The sequence below is a fragment of the Haliaeetus albicilla genome, chromosome 13 (assembly GCF_947461875.1).
Source record: "Haliaeetus albicilla chromosome 13, bHalAlb1.1, whole genome shotgun sequence".
NCBI classification, from domain to species: domain Eukaryota; kingdom Metazoa; phylum Chordata; class Aves; order Accipitriformes; family Accipitridae; genus Haliaeetus; species Haliaeetus albicilla.
The window spans coordinates 11,877,965-11,896,918 of NC_091495.1; the positions used below are offsets into that span (position 1 = coordinate 11,877,965).

General features: G+C 46.2%; 1 protein-coding gene across 1 annotated transcript in view; it reads right to left on the reverse strand.

The window, feature by feature from the left end:
- The window catches only part of PROX1 (prospero homeobox 1), a 49,960-nt gene extending 31,281 nt beyond the window's left edge, over positions 1-18,679 (reverse strand). The window contains exons 1-4 of the mRNA XM_069800151.1: positions 18,401-18,679; positions 18,068-18,189; positions 8,934-10,724; positions 2,341-2,446 (exon numbers count right to left, since the gene is read on the reverse strand). Of these exons, the coding sequence (XP_069656252.1) occupies positions 2,341-2,446; positions 8,934-10,657 (1,830 nt within the window). The 5' untranslated portion in view covers positions 10,658-10,724; positions 18,068-18,189; positions 18,401-18,679. The remainder of the gene's footprint in view (positions 1-2,340; positions 2,447-8,933; positions 10,725-18,067; positions 18,190-18,400) is intronic.
- Between the last annotated feature and the right edge of the window lie 275 nt (positions 18,680-18,954).

Here is an 18,954-nt window from a genome sequence, read left to right on the forward strand (position 1 = left end):
AGCATTTTGGCATTATTGTCACCTTGGGGCAGGGGGAGGAAGGAAGAAAAGCACCGATTTTTAACTGGTGTATATCAGGATGGCTTCCTTGGTTTCAACACAGCTATACCCATCTACTTTCCCTGAGGGCCTGGCCCTGATACTGAAATTGTTCCCAAGCTCTATTCTCCTGTTTAAATTTCTGAAATAAATCACCATGTTAAGACAGTTTCTTTTCATTTTTAAGGGCAATTAGTAATGAAATTAAATACGATTGCTTCAAGTATTACATGTTACGCATACATTTTTATTAATATAACGTTGATCTTCAGAACCAAACATTTGGCCAGTGCAGCACATGGAAACGTCTCATTAGGGTACCTATTTACATATGTGTTCTCAGCTCATGGATGAGAGCGTTCCAGTGGCAAGCAGCAGTCCCCATCGGTACTGGTAGGGGACACCTGCTTAAGCCACAAGAATGTTCTGGCTTCATTTAAGCAAAATTATGTCCTTTCGCTTCCGTAAGTAGGAGCGGTGAAGCTAATGGGACTGCATGTGGGCAAAAGGGGGAGCATCCTTTGGCCCGAGAAACTGCAAACGCACGCTAAGCACTTTGAAGCATTTAAAGGTATGGAAAAGCCCAAGAAAAGATGAATGTATCTAATATTTACAGCCCTGGTTCTGTGGTGCTGCTGACCTCGCGTGGCTGTCACGTGTCCCCAGGGAGATGGCTGCATTTGCTTTTGGGCGAACGGCCCCATCCCACACTGCTGGTTTGTAAAGCGCTTTTGGGTTTCTCCTGGTGCTGCATAAATGTAAGGTGGCAAAAAAGCAAGTTTCTGCATATTACACAACTTTGTCTGAAGACAAAGTCACCGTGTGCATGCAAACACGCAAGTAAGTCTCTTCTTAAAAAGAGGAAAAAAAGCAGCAATGCCAGGGAAAAAGAATATCCCCAGCTTGGTGTACCTGGCTGTGCGAACACCTAGGGGCGAAGGCACAGGGTAGCCCCCGAGCAGGACCCTCCCGAGCAGTGCTGCCAGCACTACATCTGCCTGCGGCAGCTCATTGGAGCAGCATCGCCTGAAATGCTCCCTCCGATTTTTCCATTCCAGGTGGATCCACTCTGAGAGCAAACCCTCCACTTGGCCCGCTGCGCCATTTGCAGCTTTTTTTTGTGTGTTTAATGATTCTTGACTGGCCATTTAGCCTAGGAAGTGCCTGTATTGCTTCCCCCCCCCCTCCTTTTTATAAATGTTGTCACAATCCGCTCAGCACATGGCATTGAATAAGAGGAACCTCCAAGGGCACGGCTGTGAGGGGCAGGAGCGTACTGAGATCTGCAAGCGCATGCAACGTTAAATGAAAAAAAGAAAGGGAAAAACTGCCAAGAAACTTGACCAAAGAGAACTGATCAGCAGAAATTGGGCCAAGTTCACAAACCTGTGGGATAATCTTCCACTAAGACCGAAAAACCCCATAACCCGAAAGTGATTAAAAGAAGGATTTCTGTAATTTGTTGGGGGGGGGGGGGGGAATGTAACAAACTAATTTAAGCTAATGTAATGTTTATAAAGTTACTTAGATAATGACACCATGTATGCCATTATAATCATTAAAACCCAATCTATGGGTTTTTTTAAAAAAAACTTAGATGATTAACACAAAATCAAGTTGATGTGAAGGAACAATTACTTTTAGAAAAAAAATCAGGAGGTCCTAATATTCTGTAGAATGAGGGAGGATGCAGCTGTATGTCGACAGCTTTCATATCCTCATTTGAATAATGTGGCCTGAATCTGTCACTTTATTCATCCTCCTTATGCTCAGTGTACTCTGCATCAACAACAAATTAAGTTGTAAATAAGAGACAATCATCACTTTTGTTTTTAAGCAGCTTCTGCATGGAGAATTTCAATGTACTGTTTCTTTTTGACAGAAAGAAAGGGATTCTACACTCTGCTTATGTAAGCACAAATACGAGGAAACCAACCGAAATGAAACAATAAGGGAGCACTTGAGAACTGCTCCAAAATGTTCTTGGAAGTACATTTCTACCACCACAGAAATCTCCTTTTTTAATAGGATATGTATAATGAAAACTGTTTAATTTAGTGTAATAATTCTTATTTTGTTCTAAAATGTCAATGATTTTTTTATTTTCAATTTAAAAAAATCACCTTTCCTCAACTAGGCACAAGCAGGGTACACCTCAAAAAGAAGAACAAGTGAACAAAGTCAACTGGAACCTTTTCGTACCCAGAAATATTATTAATCTCTAATATGAGAACATGATACCATTTCATGAGCAAATATAGCATGCAGTAAGGAGAGAGGCGGGGAAAGAGATTTTCTTACCTTTACGTCTGAGAAGTAGGTTTTCAGCATATTGGAACTTGGGTACCGGGTGTAAAAGAACATGAGCTTGGCCTTTTTCAAGTGATTCGGTGACAAGCCTTCCTGCATGTAGGATTGAATTAGTAAAGGAAAATGCTTTTCTTGATAAAGCTGTTTCTGAACGTACAGAGCTAGCAAAGTGCTCCCTTAAATACTCTACAGTTCCCCAGACTACAGGAGGAAATATTAACATTTAAATTGCTGCACTGTAATTTTCTGTAAAATAGCTAAACAATGGATGTGAGGCCATGTAACTTAAACCCTGTTTTTCCTATCAGTTTGGGTGCTGGGTCTCAGGAATCTTGCAAGTTTACGGCTTGTGTACCATATGTATGTTCACTTGTTGCTAAGGAAACAAATGCACGAAGCATGTGCCGCAGAAAACTTATCAGAAGCTTTTTCTCCCTCTCCTTTAGCAATTACAGCTAAAGTTTCTTTTTCTCTCAGTGTCGTGCCGCTGGCACAAAATAAAACTAATGCATGTAAGACAATCAGAGGCGCTTTATGATTTTGAGCAATGTTTTATACAGGCAGTACATTTCACCTGTTTCATTAGTGTCGATGAATTTTAACGTCTTGAGTAACTCTAATCCCACTGTTGCTTTGCTCCAGTGGCTGCCTTGCAAATGAAAGCGAAATTTGCAACAGGCAGAGCCCCTCTGCCACTCAATCCCCCCGCCACAAACTTGTCGCCTCCTGATTTACACAGTTAACTCCTCGGAGAACGAAGCTGTATTTGGGGCTAACCAATCGATAAATGTGGGCTAGCAGATCAATAAATGGCCACTTACCCTATAAGGCAGCCTATTTATCCTGGAAACATCATTACCTTTTAGATCTGTAAACAGAAGCAACTAAAAGAGTTCCCAAGGGAATGTGAAGCTAACCATAACAATCTCGGCTTGCTGATTTTTCTCCCAGCTTCTTGGCTCTCTTTTGTGTACTGCGTGCTAGGACGGCTCTGGTCACATCTGTGCCGCAGGCTGGCCCTGCCATTTCCTCAGCAAATTAATGGCTTTATAATTTATCAGAAATGAAGATGCACGTGGAGAAAATCAATGTGGCCCCCACAAGGTCAATTAAGGGTTCTTCCCAGAAGCTTCTCTAAGGACTGTTTCTCCTAAACACAATTGTTGAAAATTTCACTCGGTTCACACCTTACGGTGGGGGGAAGGTCAACCAAGTTGACAGATGTGCTGCAGCCAAGGTGCCTCTTCCACCTTACGGCCGGGCGCACGTCAGCACAGAACATCTCATTCCAGGCCTGAAGACAGGAAACCCAGACTAATTTTTATCAGCAGGCTACTGATGATTAGCTAGGCTTTTTCAGCAGAATTCTTTTTTCTCTTAATTCATGCAATCTACTGAAACCCTCTCCCTTTATTTCAGTTACGAGGTTCATTTTTAGATTGGAAAAATGTAGCATTTAAAAAAAAAAGGCATCGACAATATTAGTTTAAAAACCTCTTATTATCTGGAAGTACATGGAAAATGGCTCAGCTGAACTTGCATTTTGTTTTAGATGCTTAATGATTACAAAGAAGATAATTTATGACTGACATACTTCTTGTGCCAAGAGAAGAGTTGAAAGAACCTCCAGTTACCTCCATTAGACTGATAGAGAAGTCTAAAAGAGCATTACACTCTGCAGTGCCATCTGTCAAAATACGTAAGTGAAATAATAGTAGCAAGCTGTCACCTATTGCTTAGTGATAAGAGTTTTAGACAAATCAAAACTTCTACGCCAGAAATCCATTTTGTTACGCGATCCTTTCAGGAAAGTGGGGGTCCAAAGGGGAACTCCAATAAGTAAAAGAAGAAAAAAACACTAAGTCTCCTTAATTTGCAATTCCTCTGACGCTGACAACATGTTAATATCAGGTTTGGTGTATATTCTCTTCCAATGCAAGCTCAAAGATGGACTTAAACTTTAAAAAAAAAGCTCTCATATTTGCTGGATTTAAGCATATTAGACAGTTGTCTAAGCATTTGGATTCCTTCTGCATTTAGGATTTTTAAATATTTTCTGCTCTAATGCCAGAGGATATTGATATTGAATGAAACATGTATTAAAAGATGTTCTGAGACTCAAATTCCCAGAAATCCATTTTTTATTAAAATTATACTTGTTCTTAAGCACTTGGCAGCCTTAAAGCGATATCGAATATGCAACAAATCTGTATATCTTGATCCTAAGGTTAACGCTTTACTGTGATAAAAGATATGATCTGTAATAATCTAGCAAAAAATAGTTAATGACAGACTTAAGAGCTAAGAATTAGATAACCCATTGCTATTTCAGAAAAAAACTGAACTGACCAATTGCTTAATTTCCTTTTTAAGTGCTTGGGCTGAAAAGCAACTGTTCTTCCAAGAAAGCACTAGCTGTTTCCAGGATACTTACACACGCACAATGACTCATGATGAAATAGATTCAGTAAACATACAGCTGTACCGAACACGAGCTAAGCCCCATTCAAGGCCAGGAAAGAAAACGAGCACAAATAAATATTAAGGAGGTAAAGGGAGGAGGGGTGCCGAATGGAACGCAAACAAGCTCTGTCCCAGCAGCTCGTGTGGCTTGCCTCAATTCTCTTAGCTATAGCTTTGTGAAGACAGATGACATTCAATTCTATGGGTAATGCAAAATAGACAATAACTGCTGAAACTTGAGCCAGCTGCCAGGTGTAAAAAAAAAAAAAAAAAAAGGAAAGAAAAAAAAGGAGAGAAAGAAAAGATGATAAATCCATAAATTAATGAAAGACATCTGCTCAGGAACATAAAAGATCAGAGTAACAGTGTACTGCAGCTGAACCTAAAGCAGTGTTCAAACAACCTGAGAGTCTCAGCGTTGTGCGTTTACATAGTACAGCGTAGCCTCACCTAACACAGCAGCAGCAAAAAGGCAAAACGCTAAGAAATAGGGAGTGAAAGACTGGGAATGAAACATATACACGCTCTTGTGTGTTTTAATTGGAGAAGCACAGGAGTGGCATTGCACAGCACTTGACTCATTTGCATTTCAATCCTCCCAGGTAACACTCCTCTTTTGCAAAAATATTCTTCAGTGGAGATGATCTTTCACTCCTGTTACTCTCAGCCTGAGCTCCCACAAATGCTCTAACAGGCTTTTCTAGCCCACACATGTACTGAGCTGAAGGAAAAGAGGAAAGAATAGGCTGTATCAGGTAAAAAATCTGCACTAGCAAAGCCAAGCTGCTCCTTAAGTTACACTTCAGGTGCTTTTAATCAGCAAAACTCCAAATAGCTGTATCTCAGAGCATCTTCAGGACCCTCCAAAGAACAGGCTGGCTGGAAAGTATTTGTTCATCGCCCAGGTTTTATCAACAGCACAGAGTTATCCAGCTTGCTGTACAATCGCTCATTTTTTTTTAAGTTTAATTAGTTTAATTCTAGTCAGATGTAATAACTCCTCATTTCAATATGTTGTAATTCACTAATTATAGCTTTCACATATTGGGACTGTGAAACTCATTCCAGTTGGATTGGAATTCTGTTTAAAAATAAATAAAATTGTAGAAAGTTTCACTAATGTTTTAAAGCCCTCCTGCCAGGGAGAGCACGCTAAACTTCTTCACCTTTACAAATGTCTTAACAGCACACAAACTACTGTTGTGCTTCAATTTTGATCTATGCAAATGTTTTGGGACTGAACAAGGCTATATTTCTTGAGATGCAAAGAGGATGCGTGACAAAGGGAGACCATGCAGAAAAACAATTCGCTGTCTGTTTCTTTTGGAATTTGAATAAAACTTAATATTTGATTAAACAGATTAGTTTGCAAAGATACAGACTGCGTTCATGACCAAGATGGGAATTCATGCTGCAGGTGCATCTTATCTTGTTTAGCAACATACGCAAACATTAACCATTTCCTTCTGCAATTCAGCAAAGAACTATCAGATACATTTTATAGGCATTGGTTAAAAAAAAAAGAACAAAACCCCCAAACCCAAAAGCCAGGCTAGTTCAGTGTTTTAGCTTACTACTAAAACCTGAACTTGGCTGTATCTGCTAGTCTTATGTTCTCATCCTGGCTGTATTGTCCAGGAAAACAGATGTTGCTTTCTGCAGGGAAGAAAGATCTGCTTCTCTCAAGAAATATATTCCCTATATGTGCACATTCAACCATGTAAAATAAAAGCACCACAACAGAATCGACCACAAACAAACCAACCTCCATACTGCGCCTTTCCCTGGAAACTGTAAGCTACCTGGACAAACAAGCCACTGCTAGAAAAAAACATCCATCCCCACAGCTGAGCCGTATACCACGGTACACGTTGAGCAGAAGTGCTACTGAATAAATCTGTTTGTCCCAACAGGTCTGTACCTAAACCCAAATCAAACTGCAGCCTGCAATAGCATCTAGGTGGGAAAGCCAGAGTGCTTTCACAATGGCGGGGAAGAAGCAGGGCAAGGAAGGGAATCACTCTAGCACTTGGCGTTTCCCCTGGCTAAGCCTCAGCATGGCCAGGGACTCTTGCACCCCTGTTTCGGCAGAAGCAACAAGCTCCATTAGCAACCGCCACTGAGAATGAGCAGGAGAAAGGGGAAGAAATGGCAGGGGCCAGGCAGGGATGCTCCACAGGTGGAGAGGATCAAGTGCAGCCCTAGAAGTCCTCCTGGTTCACACGCTTGGCATTTTTCACCTCTGCTCACTCCTCTCCCAGGATGGGAGATCTACATTTACACAAAAACAATTAGTATGCCACTGTACTGTTTGGTAGAAATTACTTAATTGCCCTGGCCTGAGTCTTGCCCTTGGCTGCCACTCCTGTTGACCTCGGGACTGCTTTCCGAGCATCGCAGCTTGCATTTCAATACACAGGAGAGATTTTCAGTTTGGAACTCCAAAAGTAACTGGTGGTAACTGTGAGTGATGCTGCCTTTAGACTGACTCCTCTGTGTTGCCATACAGTTTATATGGCAAGGAGAAGACTTCCGTGCTACCAATGCAGCAGAGAGATCCTCTTTTGGGAAAGACGTCCCTCAAACATCGTGTCCACTACCAGCTGGCTCTCAAAACCACCAACAGCTAAGGAAGGTGTTTTCAAACCGGGATCACTTCCCCCTGTGGAAATGGGACTACTCATACAGCAGCAGCAATTCTTGACTCAGGCTTCACCTAAGTTAGATCAAAGACTTGATGGGAAGTCCAGGTAACCAGCGGGTCTCGAGCCCTGCCAGCACCCTCCTGAGGATTTAACATGTCTACAGAAACTGTGGCTAAATTAATCTAAAACCTCCAGAGTTATTAATCGTCTAGAAGATGCCCAGTGATGGGGCACAGCCTCGAGCATCTGCCTTCACATGATACTCCTGGAGAGGGAACAAGTTCCTCAGCATCGCTACCATCACTCAGGGAGGGGCAGAGTTATTCAGTCGCAATTAGTTTCATCAACTTGGGAATGAAATTAGCTGCATCTAAGGCTCTGTGCTTGTGCTATTGCCTTCTGCTGGGGTCCTGGAGCTGGGAAAAAACGTCATTCTACCCTTCATGCAAAATCCTCAATTTTAGCATCAGGCAGACATGGTATTTTATTCACTTTTAATACAACTGTACTTGGAAGAAAAATCTTTTGACCAAAAAGCACATTAGGAGAAAAGATGGAAGGAGTGGGAGGTGTTATTGTTAAAAAAGCAAAAAAAAAAAAAATAAAATCTAGTACTAGTTTCCAGGAAAAGAAAGAAAATATCACTACTATGTCTGGATATGCCTAAATAAAGGCAGAGATGGATTTTTTCCCCTAACTAAAGCCTGCTATTGAGCTAGAATGAGAGATTTTGTTATAATCTGGTTTTTAAGCAGGGGAAGTGTCCTGTAAATTTAATACAGCTGAAGTTTTATATTTAATTGTTCTCTCTAGCTTTCCAAAATAATTTGCTTTGTGTATGTTAGGACAAAAGATTTCTGTGTATGGCTGAACAGAGGTTAATCATGCATAGCAGGCAGCTGCACAAGGGCTGAGGAACAGACCTCTGGGTGGGGGAAAGAACTTGATGCAGCCTGAATATATCAGTACCTGTGTCTTTTGTGCTTCGTTTCCCTTATGCACTTGAGAGCTGAAGGCTCACGAATGACCGGACTGTGGCTCGCTGCGAACCCCAGCCACGACACCATTAACACGGGGCGCGCGTCGACCTGGCAGGGGAGGGAAAGGAGGCGGCTGTGGCTCGAATGGTTTTCGTCCGAGGGCGATGCCCCCTCGATCACCTCCCCGCCTGGGGACGCACCTGCCAGCCCGGGGAAACCCGCTGGCACCCAAGTCGTGGGCTCGGCTCGCTTTCCGACCCCACGGGACGGTCTAAAAGGCTCGGGGAGGGCCGGTGGCTTTTTTCCGTGAACACGGTTGCTGAAGGAGGGCCGTGAGTCAACACCCGGCATTTTATTTGGCCTCGCCAAGCCCCCCACCTGCTCCCCCGCCAGCGCCCCGCTCCCCAGCGCCCAGGGGAAGGCCCGGGGCACGAGCGTGGCCCCTCGTCCTCCCCACCGGCCACCGCCGGCTACTCGCTCGTCTTTCGAAAAGGATATTGCACTTCCTGAATAGGGCGAGATTTCGGACATGTCTTGCAGGTCGCCGCACTCGGACTTTATGAGGGACAAGGAGAGGCCCTCGGCGGCGCTGGGGGGGTGGGCCGGCGAGCAGGGGTGGTGGTTCATGTGGTGCGACGACATCTTGGTCCTCAGGCTGGTGGTCTCCCGGGTCAGGTCGAGGGATTCGGGGGAGGCGCGGTCTTTCCCCGGGAAGGAGGCCGATGGGGCACCCAGGGGGCTCTGGAAGGGGTAGGCCATGAGGGGCAGCGGAAAGGGGTGGCGGAAGGAGGAGGTGGAGAAGCCGGCGGTGGCCGAGAGCGGGGACTGGTGCAGGGAGGCGTGGTGGCCGCCGGCCGGCGGGGCCGAGGCGGATTGGTCGGAGGAGTTTTTGCGGACGACGAGGGGCAGCGCCTCAGTTTGGTCGGTGGCGCCGGGCATGGGGACGCTGCCGAAGGTGTCGAGGGGGTTGGGAATGATGACGTCCCCAAAGCACTGCAGGCGCTGGTTGGCCGTGTGGAAGTTGTGGTTCTCCCCGTTGACAGCGAACCTCGCCTGCGGGATCTGGAGAGGCGGGAAGACCTGAGGAAGCTGGCGGGAGGGCTTGGACGAGAAGACCTTGACCACCGTGTCCACAACTTGCGACATGGCGGTGTTGAGCTCCTGCTTCAGCGTCTCGGCCAAGTGTTTGCCTTCGGGGTGGAAGGCGTTCGGCCCTTGCTCCTTCTCCTTGGGACCTTCTCTTTTGGGCTTGTTCTCCGCGATCTCCTGCTCCCGGATGAGGGCCCGCGCCCGGTCGATGAACTGCCCCGGGTCCAGCTCGCACATCTCGTTGTCCGACCTGCCGACGGAGTCACCGGCCCTCGCGTCCATGGTTTCAGAGCGCATGCTGTCTTCAGACAGGTTGCCATCTTCATCATTTTCGGAGTCGGTGCTGTCGTAGATCTGGTAGAACTTCTCCTGCAGCTGGCGCAGCTGCTTCTGCATGTCCTCCAGCTGCTGCTTCAGCTGTCTGCGCTCCTCTCGCTTCTGCTCTTTCCTCGCTGAAACCAGCTGCTGGAAACTCTGCTGCTGCTGTTGCGGCAGCTTTTGCTTGCGTTTGTTTTCTCTGTAACTTTCTCGGGGACTCACAGACTGCGGAGCTATTTCTCTTTCGTTTTCATTGCCCCTTAATGCCACGCTGGGGGAATGGCTCATACCCCGAATTATATTCTCAACCCGGGCGCGTTTAGCTCTCAGGTGCTCGTCGCATAACCGATCCACATCAAACTGGCTCATAGTCGGCCTGCCAAAAGGGGAAAGACACTCTTGGGGGCTGTCTCTTGAAGAGTTGCTGCATACATCCTCCTGATGTACTTCTGAGCCTGTACTAGAGAGACCGCTGGCTTGGAAACTGGGCTCCGTGCCACCATTTTTGTTCATGTTATTTTTCAACAGCTGGGAAATTATGGTTGCTCCTGGAAAAGGCATCATGGCATCTTCATATGAGTTCGCCCTCTTCAGCAGCTTGCGGAGTACATTTGACTTTTCCCCATCTGCATGCTGCACCACTGAATACTCGACATCCTGCTCTGAACCTTGGGGATTCATGGCACTAAAAAACGTTGCTCTTGCCTTTGCAAAAAATGCAGATGCTGTCCCTACCGTCCTTTTCACTCCAATGTCAACTCTTCTTCTCTTGGTTTGCCTGCTTAAGAGGGCTGTGCTGTCATGGTCAGGCATCACTGGACTGTTATTGTGCCATCTTCAAAAGCTTGTCAGCTGGGCTCAGCTCAAGAATCCTGGGACCCTGGCCAACAGAACAAAAGGACTGATGAATCATTTTCTTTAAATTTCTCCAAATTTCCTGACCTCAATCCTGAATAAAATGCAAAATGCATAGGCTCTGGGATTTATGGCACATTACAATTATTGCAATTTATTATGCACTCTGCTTGAAATGAAACATTTTTAAATATTTCTGCTCCACTGGTTTAAGATGGATTAAGATTTAAAAAAGCAAAAACTGCTTAAGCACCAGTAATATGATTCTCTTGCACAAATGCCTAAAATGATACTGTTTATCTTCAGAAGAAAGAGTAGATTAGAAGAACACAGCCTCTGACAACCAATTGATTAAATTTAGGGCATTGAGATACATGTTACAAAAGAAGATGAAAGTACTCCTTATTTAAGATTTATTGTTAAAACAAGAAATTGTATAAAATTTGGATTAAAAAAATTCAGTTGCAATGTAAAAACCATAATTGTAGTTTTGCTTTTTAAAGAGAGATAAAACTGGTAAATAAACATTCGAAGGTCAAAACAACAACTTTCACTTAATTGTAGGTAGGATAGTATGTATGTATGTGAAAGGCAAAGAAATCATAGATGCATTTAGGCTTACACTGGGGGAAAAAAACCCTCTCTTAAATCATTAGGGAACATTTATTCAGCAAAGCAAAAATGCATTAAAATATTTTATGGTCGGGCTTATAATATTTACAGAGATGTGATCAAATAAAGGCCAAAATGTAGTTCGTTAACACAGCCTCGTATGTACGAGTGACTAGCCACAACAGTGTTTTGATTTCCCCACACATTCCTTCCCTTTTCTTAACTTACATTCTCCAAGCAAGCCCTGCTACTAAAGGCTGAAGATTCTGTATTTCGTACACTGAAATACCTGATGTTAAATTTTTTGCATAGCAGAAAAGAGGCATGTTCAGTGTCACATCTCTCTGCTTTAGAAAAATCCCCAAGAACAGTATCTCAAATGGCCAGTGAAGCCCTTCTTACACGTAACATTTTGAATACACAGAATCTTACTTCCTGTGACATGCAGAAAGGATGAGAAAAAATATGGAAAGATGAAAGAAATAACATCAATCAGCTGCGTGAGAAAGGAAGATACCTTCTCTTTATATGAACTCTCATTGTTTCCCAGGAACACAGCATAAAAAGATAACACACTTCCTTGCATTTTGTAAAAGGCTCTTGACATAATTTGTGACTTATTAACTAGCGATGCTAAACTCACATTGCACATAAAGCACTAGACACTCTTTCCTGTTTCTTAAAATTTAACACTGAGGAAAATTAAAATATTTTTCATGCGACGCTTATCTAATATTAAACTTTACATTTGCTTAACAGAGCACAATCTTCACAATAACAGGGTATATTGCCAAAGGCAGCATGCAGACTTTTTGGAATTGCTCCCATCTCTTTCGGTTCACCTGTAAAAACATCTACGTGCTCCCTAGGACTGCATCTGTGGCTAGTTTTAAAGAATGACTATCCATGCAAATAGGCATAATTTCAGCATGAAATAATCTGTAAAATCAAGACAGTAGTCAATGCTTAGTTTGCAACCAGGATGAAAAAAAAAAGCTTTTAATACTTAGAAACATCATGTTTCTTCTGCAGCCTTTGCCCACGTATTCTGGATGTACTAAAAGAATTTTCAGAGATTTCGTGTCAGAGACAGTTATGCTAGGTACGTGATGTTTGTTTACATTACTGGCTCCTTGCATACAGGAAAGCAAAGAATGATAAAAATAATAATAAAAAAAGTGTCATGAATTCAGATGGGAAATCCAGAGCCTCACACTGTTATCAGGTCACTGTCTTCACAGATTATTCCTTATCAAAAGGCACATTAAGCAAATGAAGTTTGGCTACCTCACGATAATAATAAGATAACAGGAGTTCTCTTGCAGGGGCCCAATTCTACCACCTGCACACCAGGCAGCATCCCACCCTGCAAGCAACTCCCCTGGAGTCCAGGGATACCAAAATCCTGTTACGTGCAAGTGGTAGGATCAGGCCCTGCTTGGCAGTGCGTGTTGTAAAAGACCGTCTCCTGCTTTCTCTCCATGAATGCAAATGGAGTTTTTCAGAGGGCAGAATCAGGCTCTTACAATTAGGTCTTCATCTAAAAAATATCTGAGGAGTTGGGATTTCAGAAGGATTGGGTTTGTAAATAAACGGCCAAGTCCTCAGGGGGTGGAAAGGGGCGACCACCACCGGAGTTTTTAAGCAGGTGATACTGGCACAGAATAAACCAGGGTCAAGGTTGACCTTTCAGTCTAGTGGTGTGCATTTGAAAGCGATATAAACTAGTCGCAAGATGACCGAAAGAGCTCTTGCTTACTGCATGTAAGATATTCTAAAGGCATTCTCCATAAAGATAATACTTGCCAATAGGAAAAAAACCACCCCACCAACACCGAAAACCTTCACGCTTTTCCTTCCTTTTCTGTAGTCAAGTTATGCTTGATTGAGATCCAGCAATAAGTTCCCAGACTCACACCAAAAACCTCATGTCAGGTTTCAAGTTTTGCACGTTTCCCAGCAAATTTGAGGTGCGTGACCACTGTTTCCCTCTCTCTTGCCCAATCCCAACCAAGGACACGCATGGGGAGGGCTTGCTGTACCCTTGAGTCAGCAGCTCAGGAAATAGGCTGTCCTGCGCCAGGTTGGAAGGTCATTGCCACTCATCCTTCCTCCCCAGTGTCCATTTCCCGAGCCCCGAGCCCCTGTACCAGCAGCTGCTCGCCAGCCCACTCCTGCCACTGCAAACATGCGGCAGGAGGTGCTCCGGAGCAATGCCCCCTCCTTCCCTCGCTGCGAGCTGAAAGCATCAGAGTTATCATACACTTAACCTGGGTATTAAGCAACGTCTCCCATTTGCCCTGGTGTTATCCTGAGCCTACAGACTGCCAGCTTTAAGGCTTACGTGCCTTTCGGCTTAAATATGAGAAATAGTTCTACTGTAGCCTGACAAAACAGAACGGGTATTGAATGGCCAGTTAATATTTCGGTCTCGGAGGACCAAAACCAATTCACACCTCAAGGGAAGTGGAATGGCACGTACAGCGGGATGCAGAATCCCAGCCACGACAGGCAGACTTCGAGACCGGTTAGATTAGAACTGAATACATAAGGAACTCTTGGGAGAAAAAAAAAAAAAAATTAGGAAGTTCGTGTCCTTTACGCAGTACCAGTACTTTGGCTGCGCATTGTCTCAAAACTCTGCTTCATACACCTAATGTCTCTATACAGCTATCCAGAAATATCTAATTAGAAAGATAGCTTAGGTTGTCAAGATCTATGTAGAAACCTTCAGAAGCACCACTTCTTTCCGAGTTACAGAGTTTTAAATTTGTGAAGGTTAAATTTGCTTTACACGTCACTTTTGATACTCCTTGCGTGCCAAGTGTAGTTTACGTTAAATTTACCCTCCACATCTCAAGCCTCAACTCGCACGATGCGGCTTTCTCAGAAACCAAACATTTTCCATGCCCATGTAATTAAAAAACATACCAAGGGCCTCAGCACTTTCTAAGTCCATCCATAAACATAGCTTGCAGTATTTTATTTACAAATTTACTTTCAAAACTTTTGGTTAAGGAGATATGATTAAAATGTAGCTATGAATAACCTCTCAACAGCACAGCAGCTACAGACATGGGTTTATTTCATATCCGTTTGATATGCATTGACATTTTAACTGGAAACAGATTAATTTCTTGGTATCCAAGAGTTACTGTTACCAAACCCTTGGCTAGAACGGTCTTTAGAAAGGAATACGATGTCAGGTATTTAACCGCACTCGTTACAAATAAATCAATTTCTGTAATCAATTTTGTTAACTCATCTTGGATCTACAAAGATGCCAATCATTTTCTCCTAGATTAATTCATACACCTACGAGCTGCAAAGGAGATGTAAATTCAAACTCACCCTCCTCAGCCACTCTGAAGGACCCTAGCCTAACCTAAACAGCCATTAAATACACAGCAGCGAAGTGCTAAACTTGACGAATATTCATGGATGAATTCAAGGAGTTATCAGTTTGTAGAGCTGAAACTGTTCCTATCTTTTCACAAGCCGACTACTTTCTTTGGTCCAGCGTCTGCCTGCTTCGTGTCAGCCCATTATGCCAATACCAGGCAAGAAATTTAACATGCTTCTGCTAATAGAAATATTTAGATCTTTCACTCTAAAGCGCTACACGGGGTATGGCTTTGCCAGAATCAGCCAGGAAGGGCGGGATGAAAATTATTCCAGTCAACAGCATTTCATGCACAAAACCACAGCTAAAATCCGAAGAAGAGATTACATTTATTCTCCATAGATCTGTTCAGCGTTAAAATCACGTCAGCCACTAATGAGAAAGTACTACCTTTTTGTACAGCTCTGACACAAGTTTCCTTGGGAGAAGGGGTTATCTAACTCCCTTAGCTGAGACATGTAACCAAAGAATTTGAAACAAGGCAGAAATGATGAGCAACTAATTGTGCAGCAACAACTAGTTTATTAGGATTTCTCCGTAAGGAGTAAAAATTAGAGCCTGACTCGCTTCAAAATTATGCTACCTGCTCTTTAGCCTTGAATAAAAAAGCCACCCTCGTTTTGTGAACCTGGTGATACCCTGGGCCCAATCCAGCAAGGTATTTAGCAATTCCCGTGAATGCCAAACCTCCTCAATGCCCATCGACTACAGTGAGAATTGACAGCTCACTAACAGGAGGGATTCGGCATCTCATTAGTTCAGGCCTTTATTTTGGGGAGATGCAGGGCCCTCCATCATGTAGCCGCGCTCGGCACTGCTTGAGGAAACGGATTCTTTGAATGAGAAAAAGAAATCAAGCTGCTCAAGGTAGAAAATTGAAAACATTTTCCCCTTCTCAAGCCCGTTTGGTCCTTGTTATTTCATTGATCGTGAAGAAAATAACTCACATGGTCTCTGTGCAGAGACAAGACTGAAACGGTCGCAAGATTCCTACTATGAACTCAGCCCAAGTTTTCCAAGCTATTTTTTTTCCATGCTACACGATGCCGTTAAATCACAATTCTTGAATTAGTTAATCTAGCAGTTAGGCTGCACTTTGAGACAGAATATATCATTATTTGGAGAGTACAAATTGCAGTATTTACAGTTCTGCCCTGAATAAAATTAAACTCCAATTTCAAAATGTGTCCATTCTTACGACGATCTTAATTTATCAACCGATCGTAAAAAAGACAAGTCATATAAACTGAGAGGCCTCAGAGGTCAGCTGGCAGGAAAGTTAACAGTATATGCTGACAGCGCCGTTCAGCGAATGTAAGATACTTTACAGAATAATTTAATAGGGAGCTGTTAGCAAAAAGTATATCCATTGTACTTTTTACAGCATATCAACTCATGAAATGTTGATACTCTGCCTACCCTTGAGTATTAATAAACATTTCACAGTATGCGATATTGCTGCTAAAGGTAAGCTCTGGACAAAAAGCAGATAAAATAAATGCAAAATGAGCTGCAGCGGTCGTAAACTTTACGTGATTGATGGCAACTCACAGAAAAACTGCGAGAAGGAAGACGTAAAGGGTATGTGCCACATGCAAATCTACGGGTGAGGAAACTGCCTCCGCATAATTCATCCTGCGCGCTGCCAAACCTCTACAGACGATGGAAGTGACAAATAATCTGGGCTTTTACACCTCGCGGTGACACGGCCGCGTTTCTGCACCCTGCGTTAGACAACGCCGGACCTTTCCGCCACCGAGCAACGGCCCTGGATGAGCGGATGCGCTTCCGCGTGCCCCCTGCCCGTCCCCAGACCCGGATGAGGGTTTTGGGGTGACGCTCGCCGCGCAGCCAGAATCACCGCGCCGTTCGCCGCGACCACTCGGGACCCGTGCGAAACTAGCGGGTTTCCAAATCCTCCCCCTGGCAACTTTTGCCCGACGTTCAAGGGCACCTCTAGTCCGCAGCCGTTTCCCCTGCCAGCCGTGACTGACATCTCCTACTTTGTCAAAGATATTAAGTTAATATCCTCCGTATCCGTTATTTCCGCAGACGGGGCACACGCAGGTGACACCGACCCCGCCGAGAGCTCCGTCCCGCCGCGGCCGCGCCTTCAGAGCGGCCGCGGATCCCCCCCCCCGCCCCCCGCCCCGGTTATCGCCTCGTTTCCCAGGGCTGACCCCGCCACCCCGGCTCCCTCCGCCACCGCCACCCGTCCCGGCGGCACGGGGAGCCGGCGGCCGGCCCCCCCCGCCCCGCGTCCCGCGTCCCGCTCCGCAGCCGCCCCGCCCGGCGCCCGCCCGCCCCTGCGCGCACCTGCCCGCGCACCTGCCCGCGCCCCGCGCACCTGCCCGCGCCCCCAGCGGCCCCGCCCCGCCCCGCCGGGCCGCTGCGGGGCGACCGCGGGGGATACGCGCAACTTTCCGCCCCCCTCCCCGCAGACACGCGCGGACCCCAGGGCGGCCCCGCGGAGCGCCCGGTGCCGGGGAGCCGTGCCCCGGCTGCCCGTCGGGCCGCCTGCTCCCGTCGGACCCCGCATTTTCCGTGCCCCCCCCCGCCCCCCGCCCCATCCCGGGCCGCTCGCCCCGAACACAGCCCCGCGCGCCCCCTCCGCGCAGGCCCCACGCCCCCCCCCCCCCATCCCGCCCCCGGCGCCCTTCCCTCCTGCGCTTTAACTCCGTTTAAACACATGGCAAAGTGCTCCGGGTCACTCAGCCGATAAAGAGAAAATCAAAAAAGCCAAGAAAGACCTCCATCAAGGGCTGAGAAAAAATTAAATCCCCCCCCCGGAGAAAAAACAAACAACCAGCAAACAAACAGAAAGTACCAATAATCCTAATCTTCTCCCAGATCAAGGCTCTTATCCCGCGCCTCGCATTTGATCTCTTCTCATGTGCTCTCTACCTACCACTCAAATCCCGTTTTCTATACATTTCCACAATTCGCAGCTCGTCCCACCCTTGGAAACGACAAAAGTAATTGCAAGGATAAGAAGAATAAGAAGAAAAAGTCCCTGCCCTTCCCGGTTGGGGTTAAAAAGGAGAACTAGCGACATGCAAATGACAAGCAAATTGGAAGAGACAAAAAGAAAGGAGCTAGAATAAACAAGACAAAGAGGAGGCTCGGAGGACCGGAGCAGGAGTTTAAAGCAGGGGATGGGGAACTTCGGCGGGGACGGGGGGAGGAGGAAGCTCGGAACAACAAAAAAGAAGGCAAATACTCGCCGCCTGTTCCGTCCCCGCAAAACTGCCCTCCGGCCCACGGAAGAAAAGCAAGCCCAGTCCACAAAAGGTGGCAGCGAGAGCGCGAAGGGGAAGGGGGGAGGATCACCTAACAACGAGCAGGTCACTTACTCTTCAGCCCTGGGCAGGCTCCGGTGAGCGCTCCATCGGGCTCGGCGCTTACAAATCCCGACCGCTTTATCTACCGGGCAATTAAAACTACTCAGCTAATAAAGTCATTGCAATTTTGCCCCCTGGAAAAAGAAGCACAGGTTTGACAACGGTGATCAGTATTTTGCTGGGGATTTCATTCCCCGCCCCCGCCCCCTCCCCGGACCATTTAAAGCAGCCCAAGCAAGTGCGATTTTTTTTAAAAAAAAAAAAAAAAAAAAAAAAAAGAAGACCCGAAAAGGCCGGGAAAGCAGGGAGGGACGGAGGGGGCGCGGAGAGGGAGCGGGTACTTACTCCGTGCAAAGGCGACGAAACTGAGCCTCGCTCTTTTTTGCCGGTGGAAAGAGAGAAAGGGAGACACGCACACGCACATGCACGCACACACACACACACGCACACACGCGCACACAGCCCGCACGCGCCCCGCACACGCACACACGGACACACGGACACGCGCGCGCGCGCGCGCGCAGCCGGCGAGCCCCGCCGCTGATGAATATGATAATCGGGCGAGGGAGGGCGAGTGCGGGCGGGCGGGCGGGCAGCGGCCGCGGAGCGGCGCGGAGCGGCGCGGGGGCGGAGTGGCGCGGAGCGGAGCGGCGCGGCGCGTGGCGGGCGGCGCGCGGGCGGGCGGCGGGGCGCGGGGCAGGGCTGGGCTGGGCTGGGCTGGCCGAGCCGAGCGAGCGCTCCGCACCGCCACAAGATTTACTTTAAGACACAGCTGAAGGAAACAGGAAGACTAGACGTCACGCTCGGAGTGACGTGAGCCCGGCCCGGCGCCCAATCGGGAGGCTCCTTGGGACGGACGGGGGGGACGGGGAGAACTTGGCAGGAGCGGGGAGAGAGGA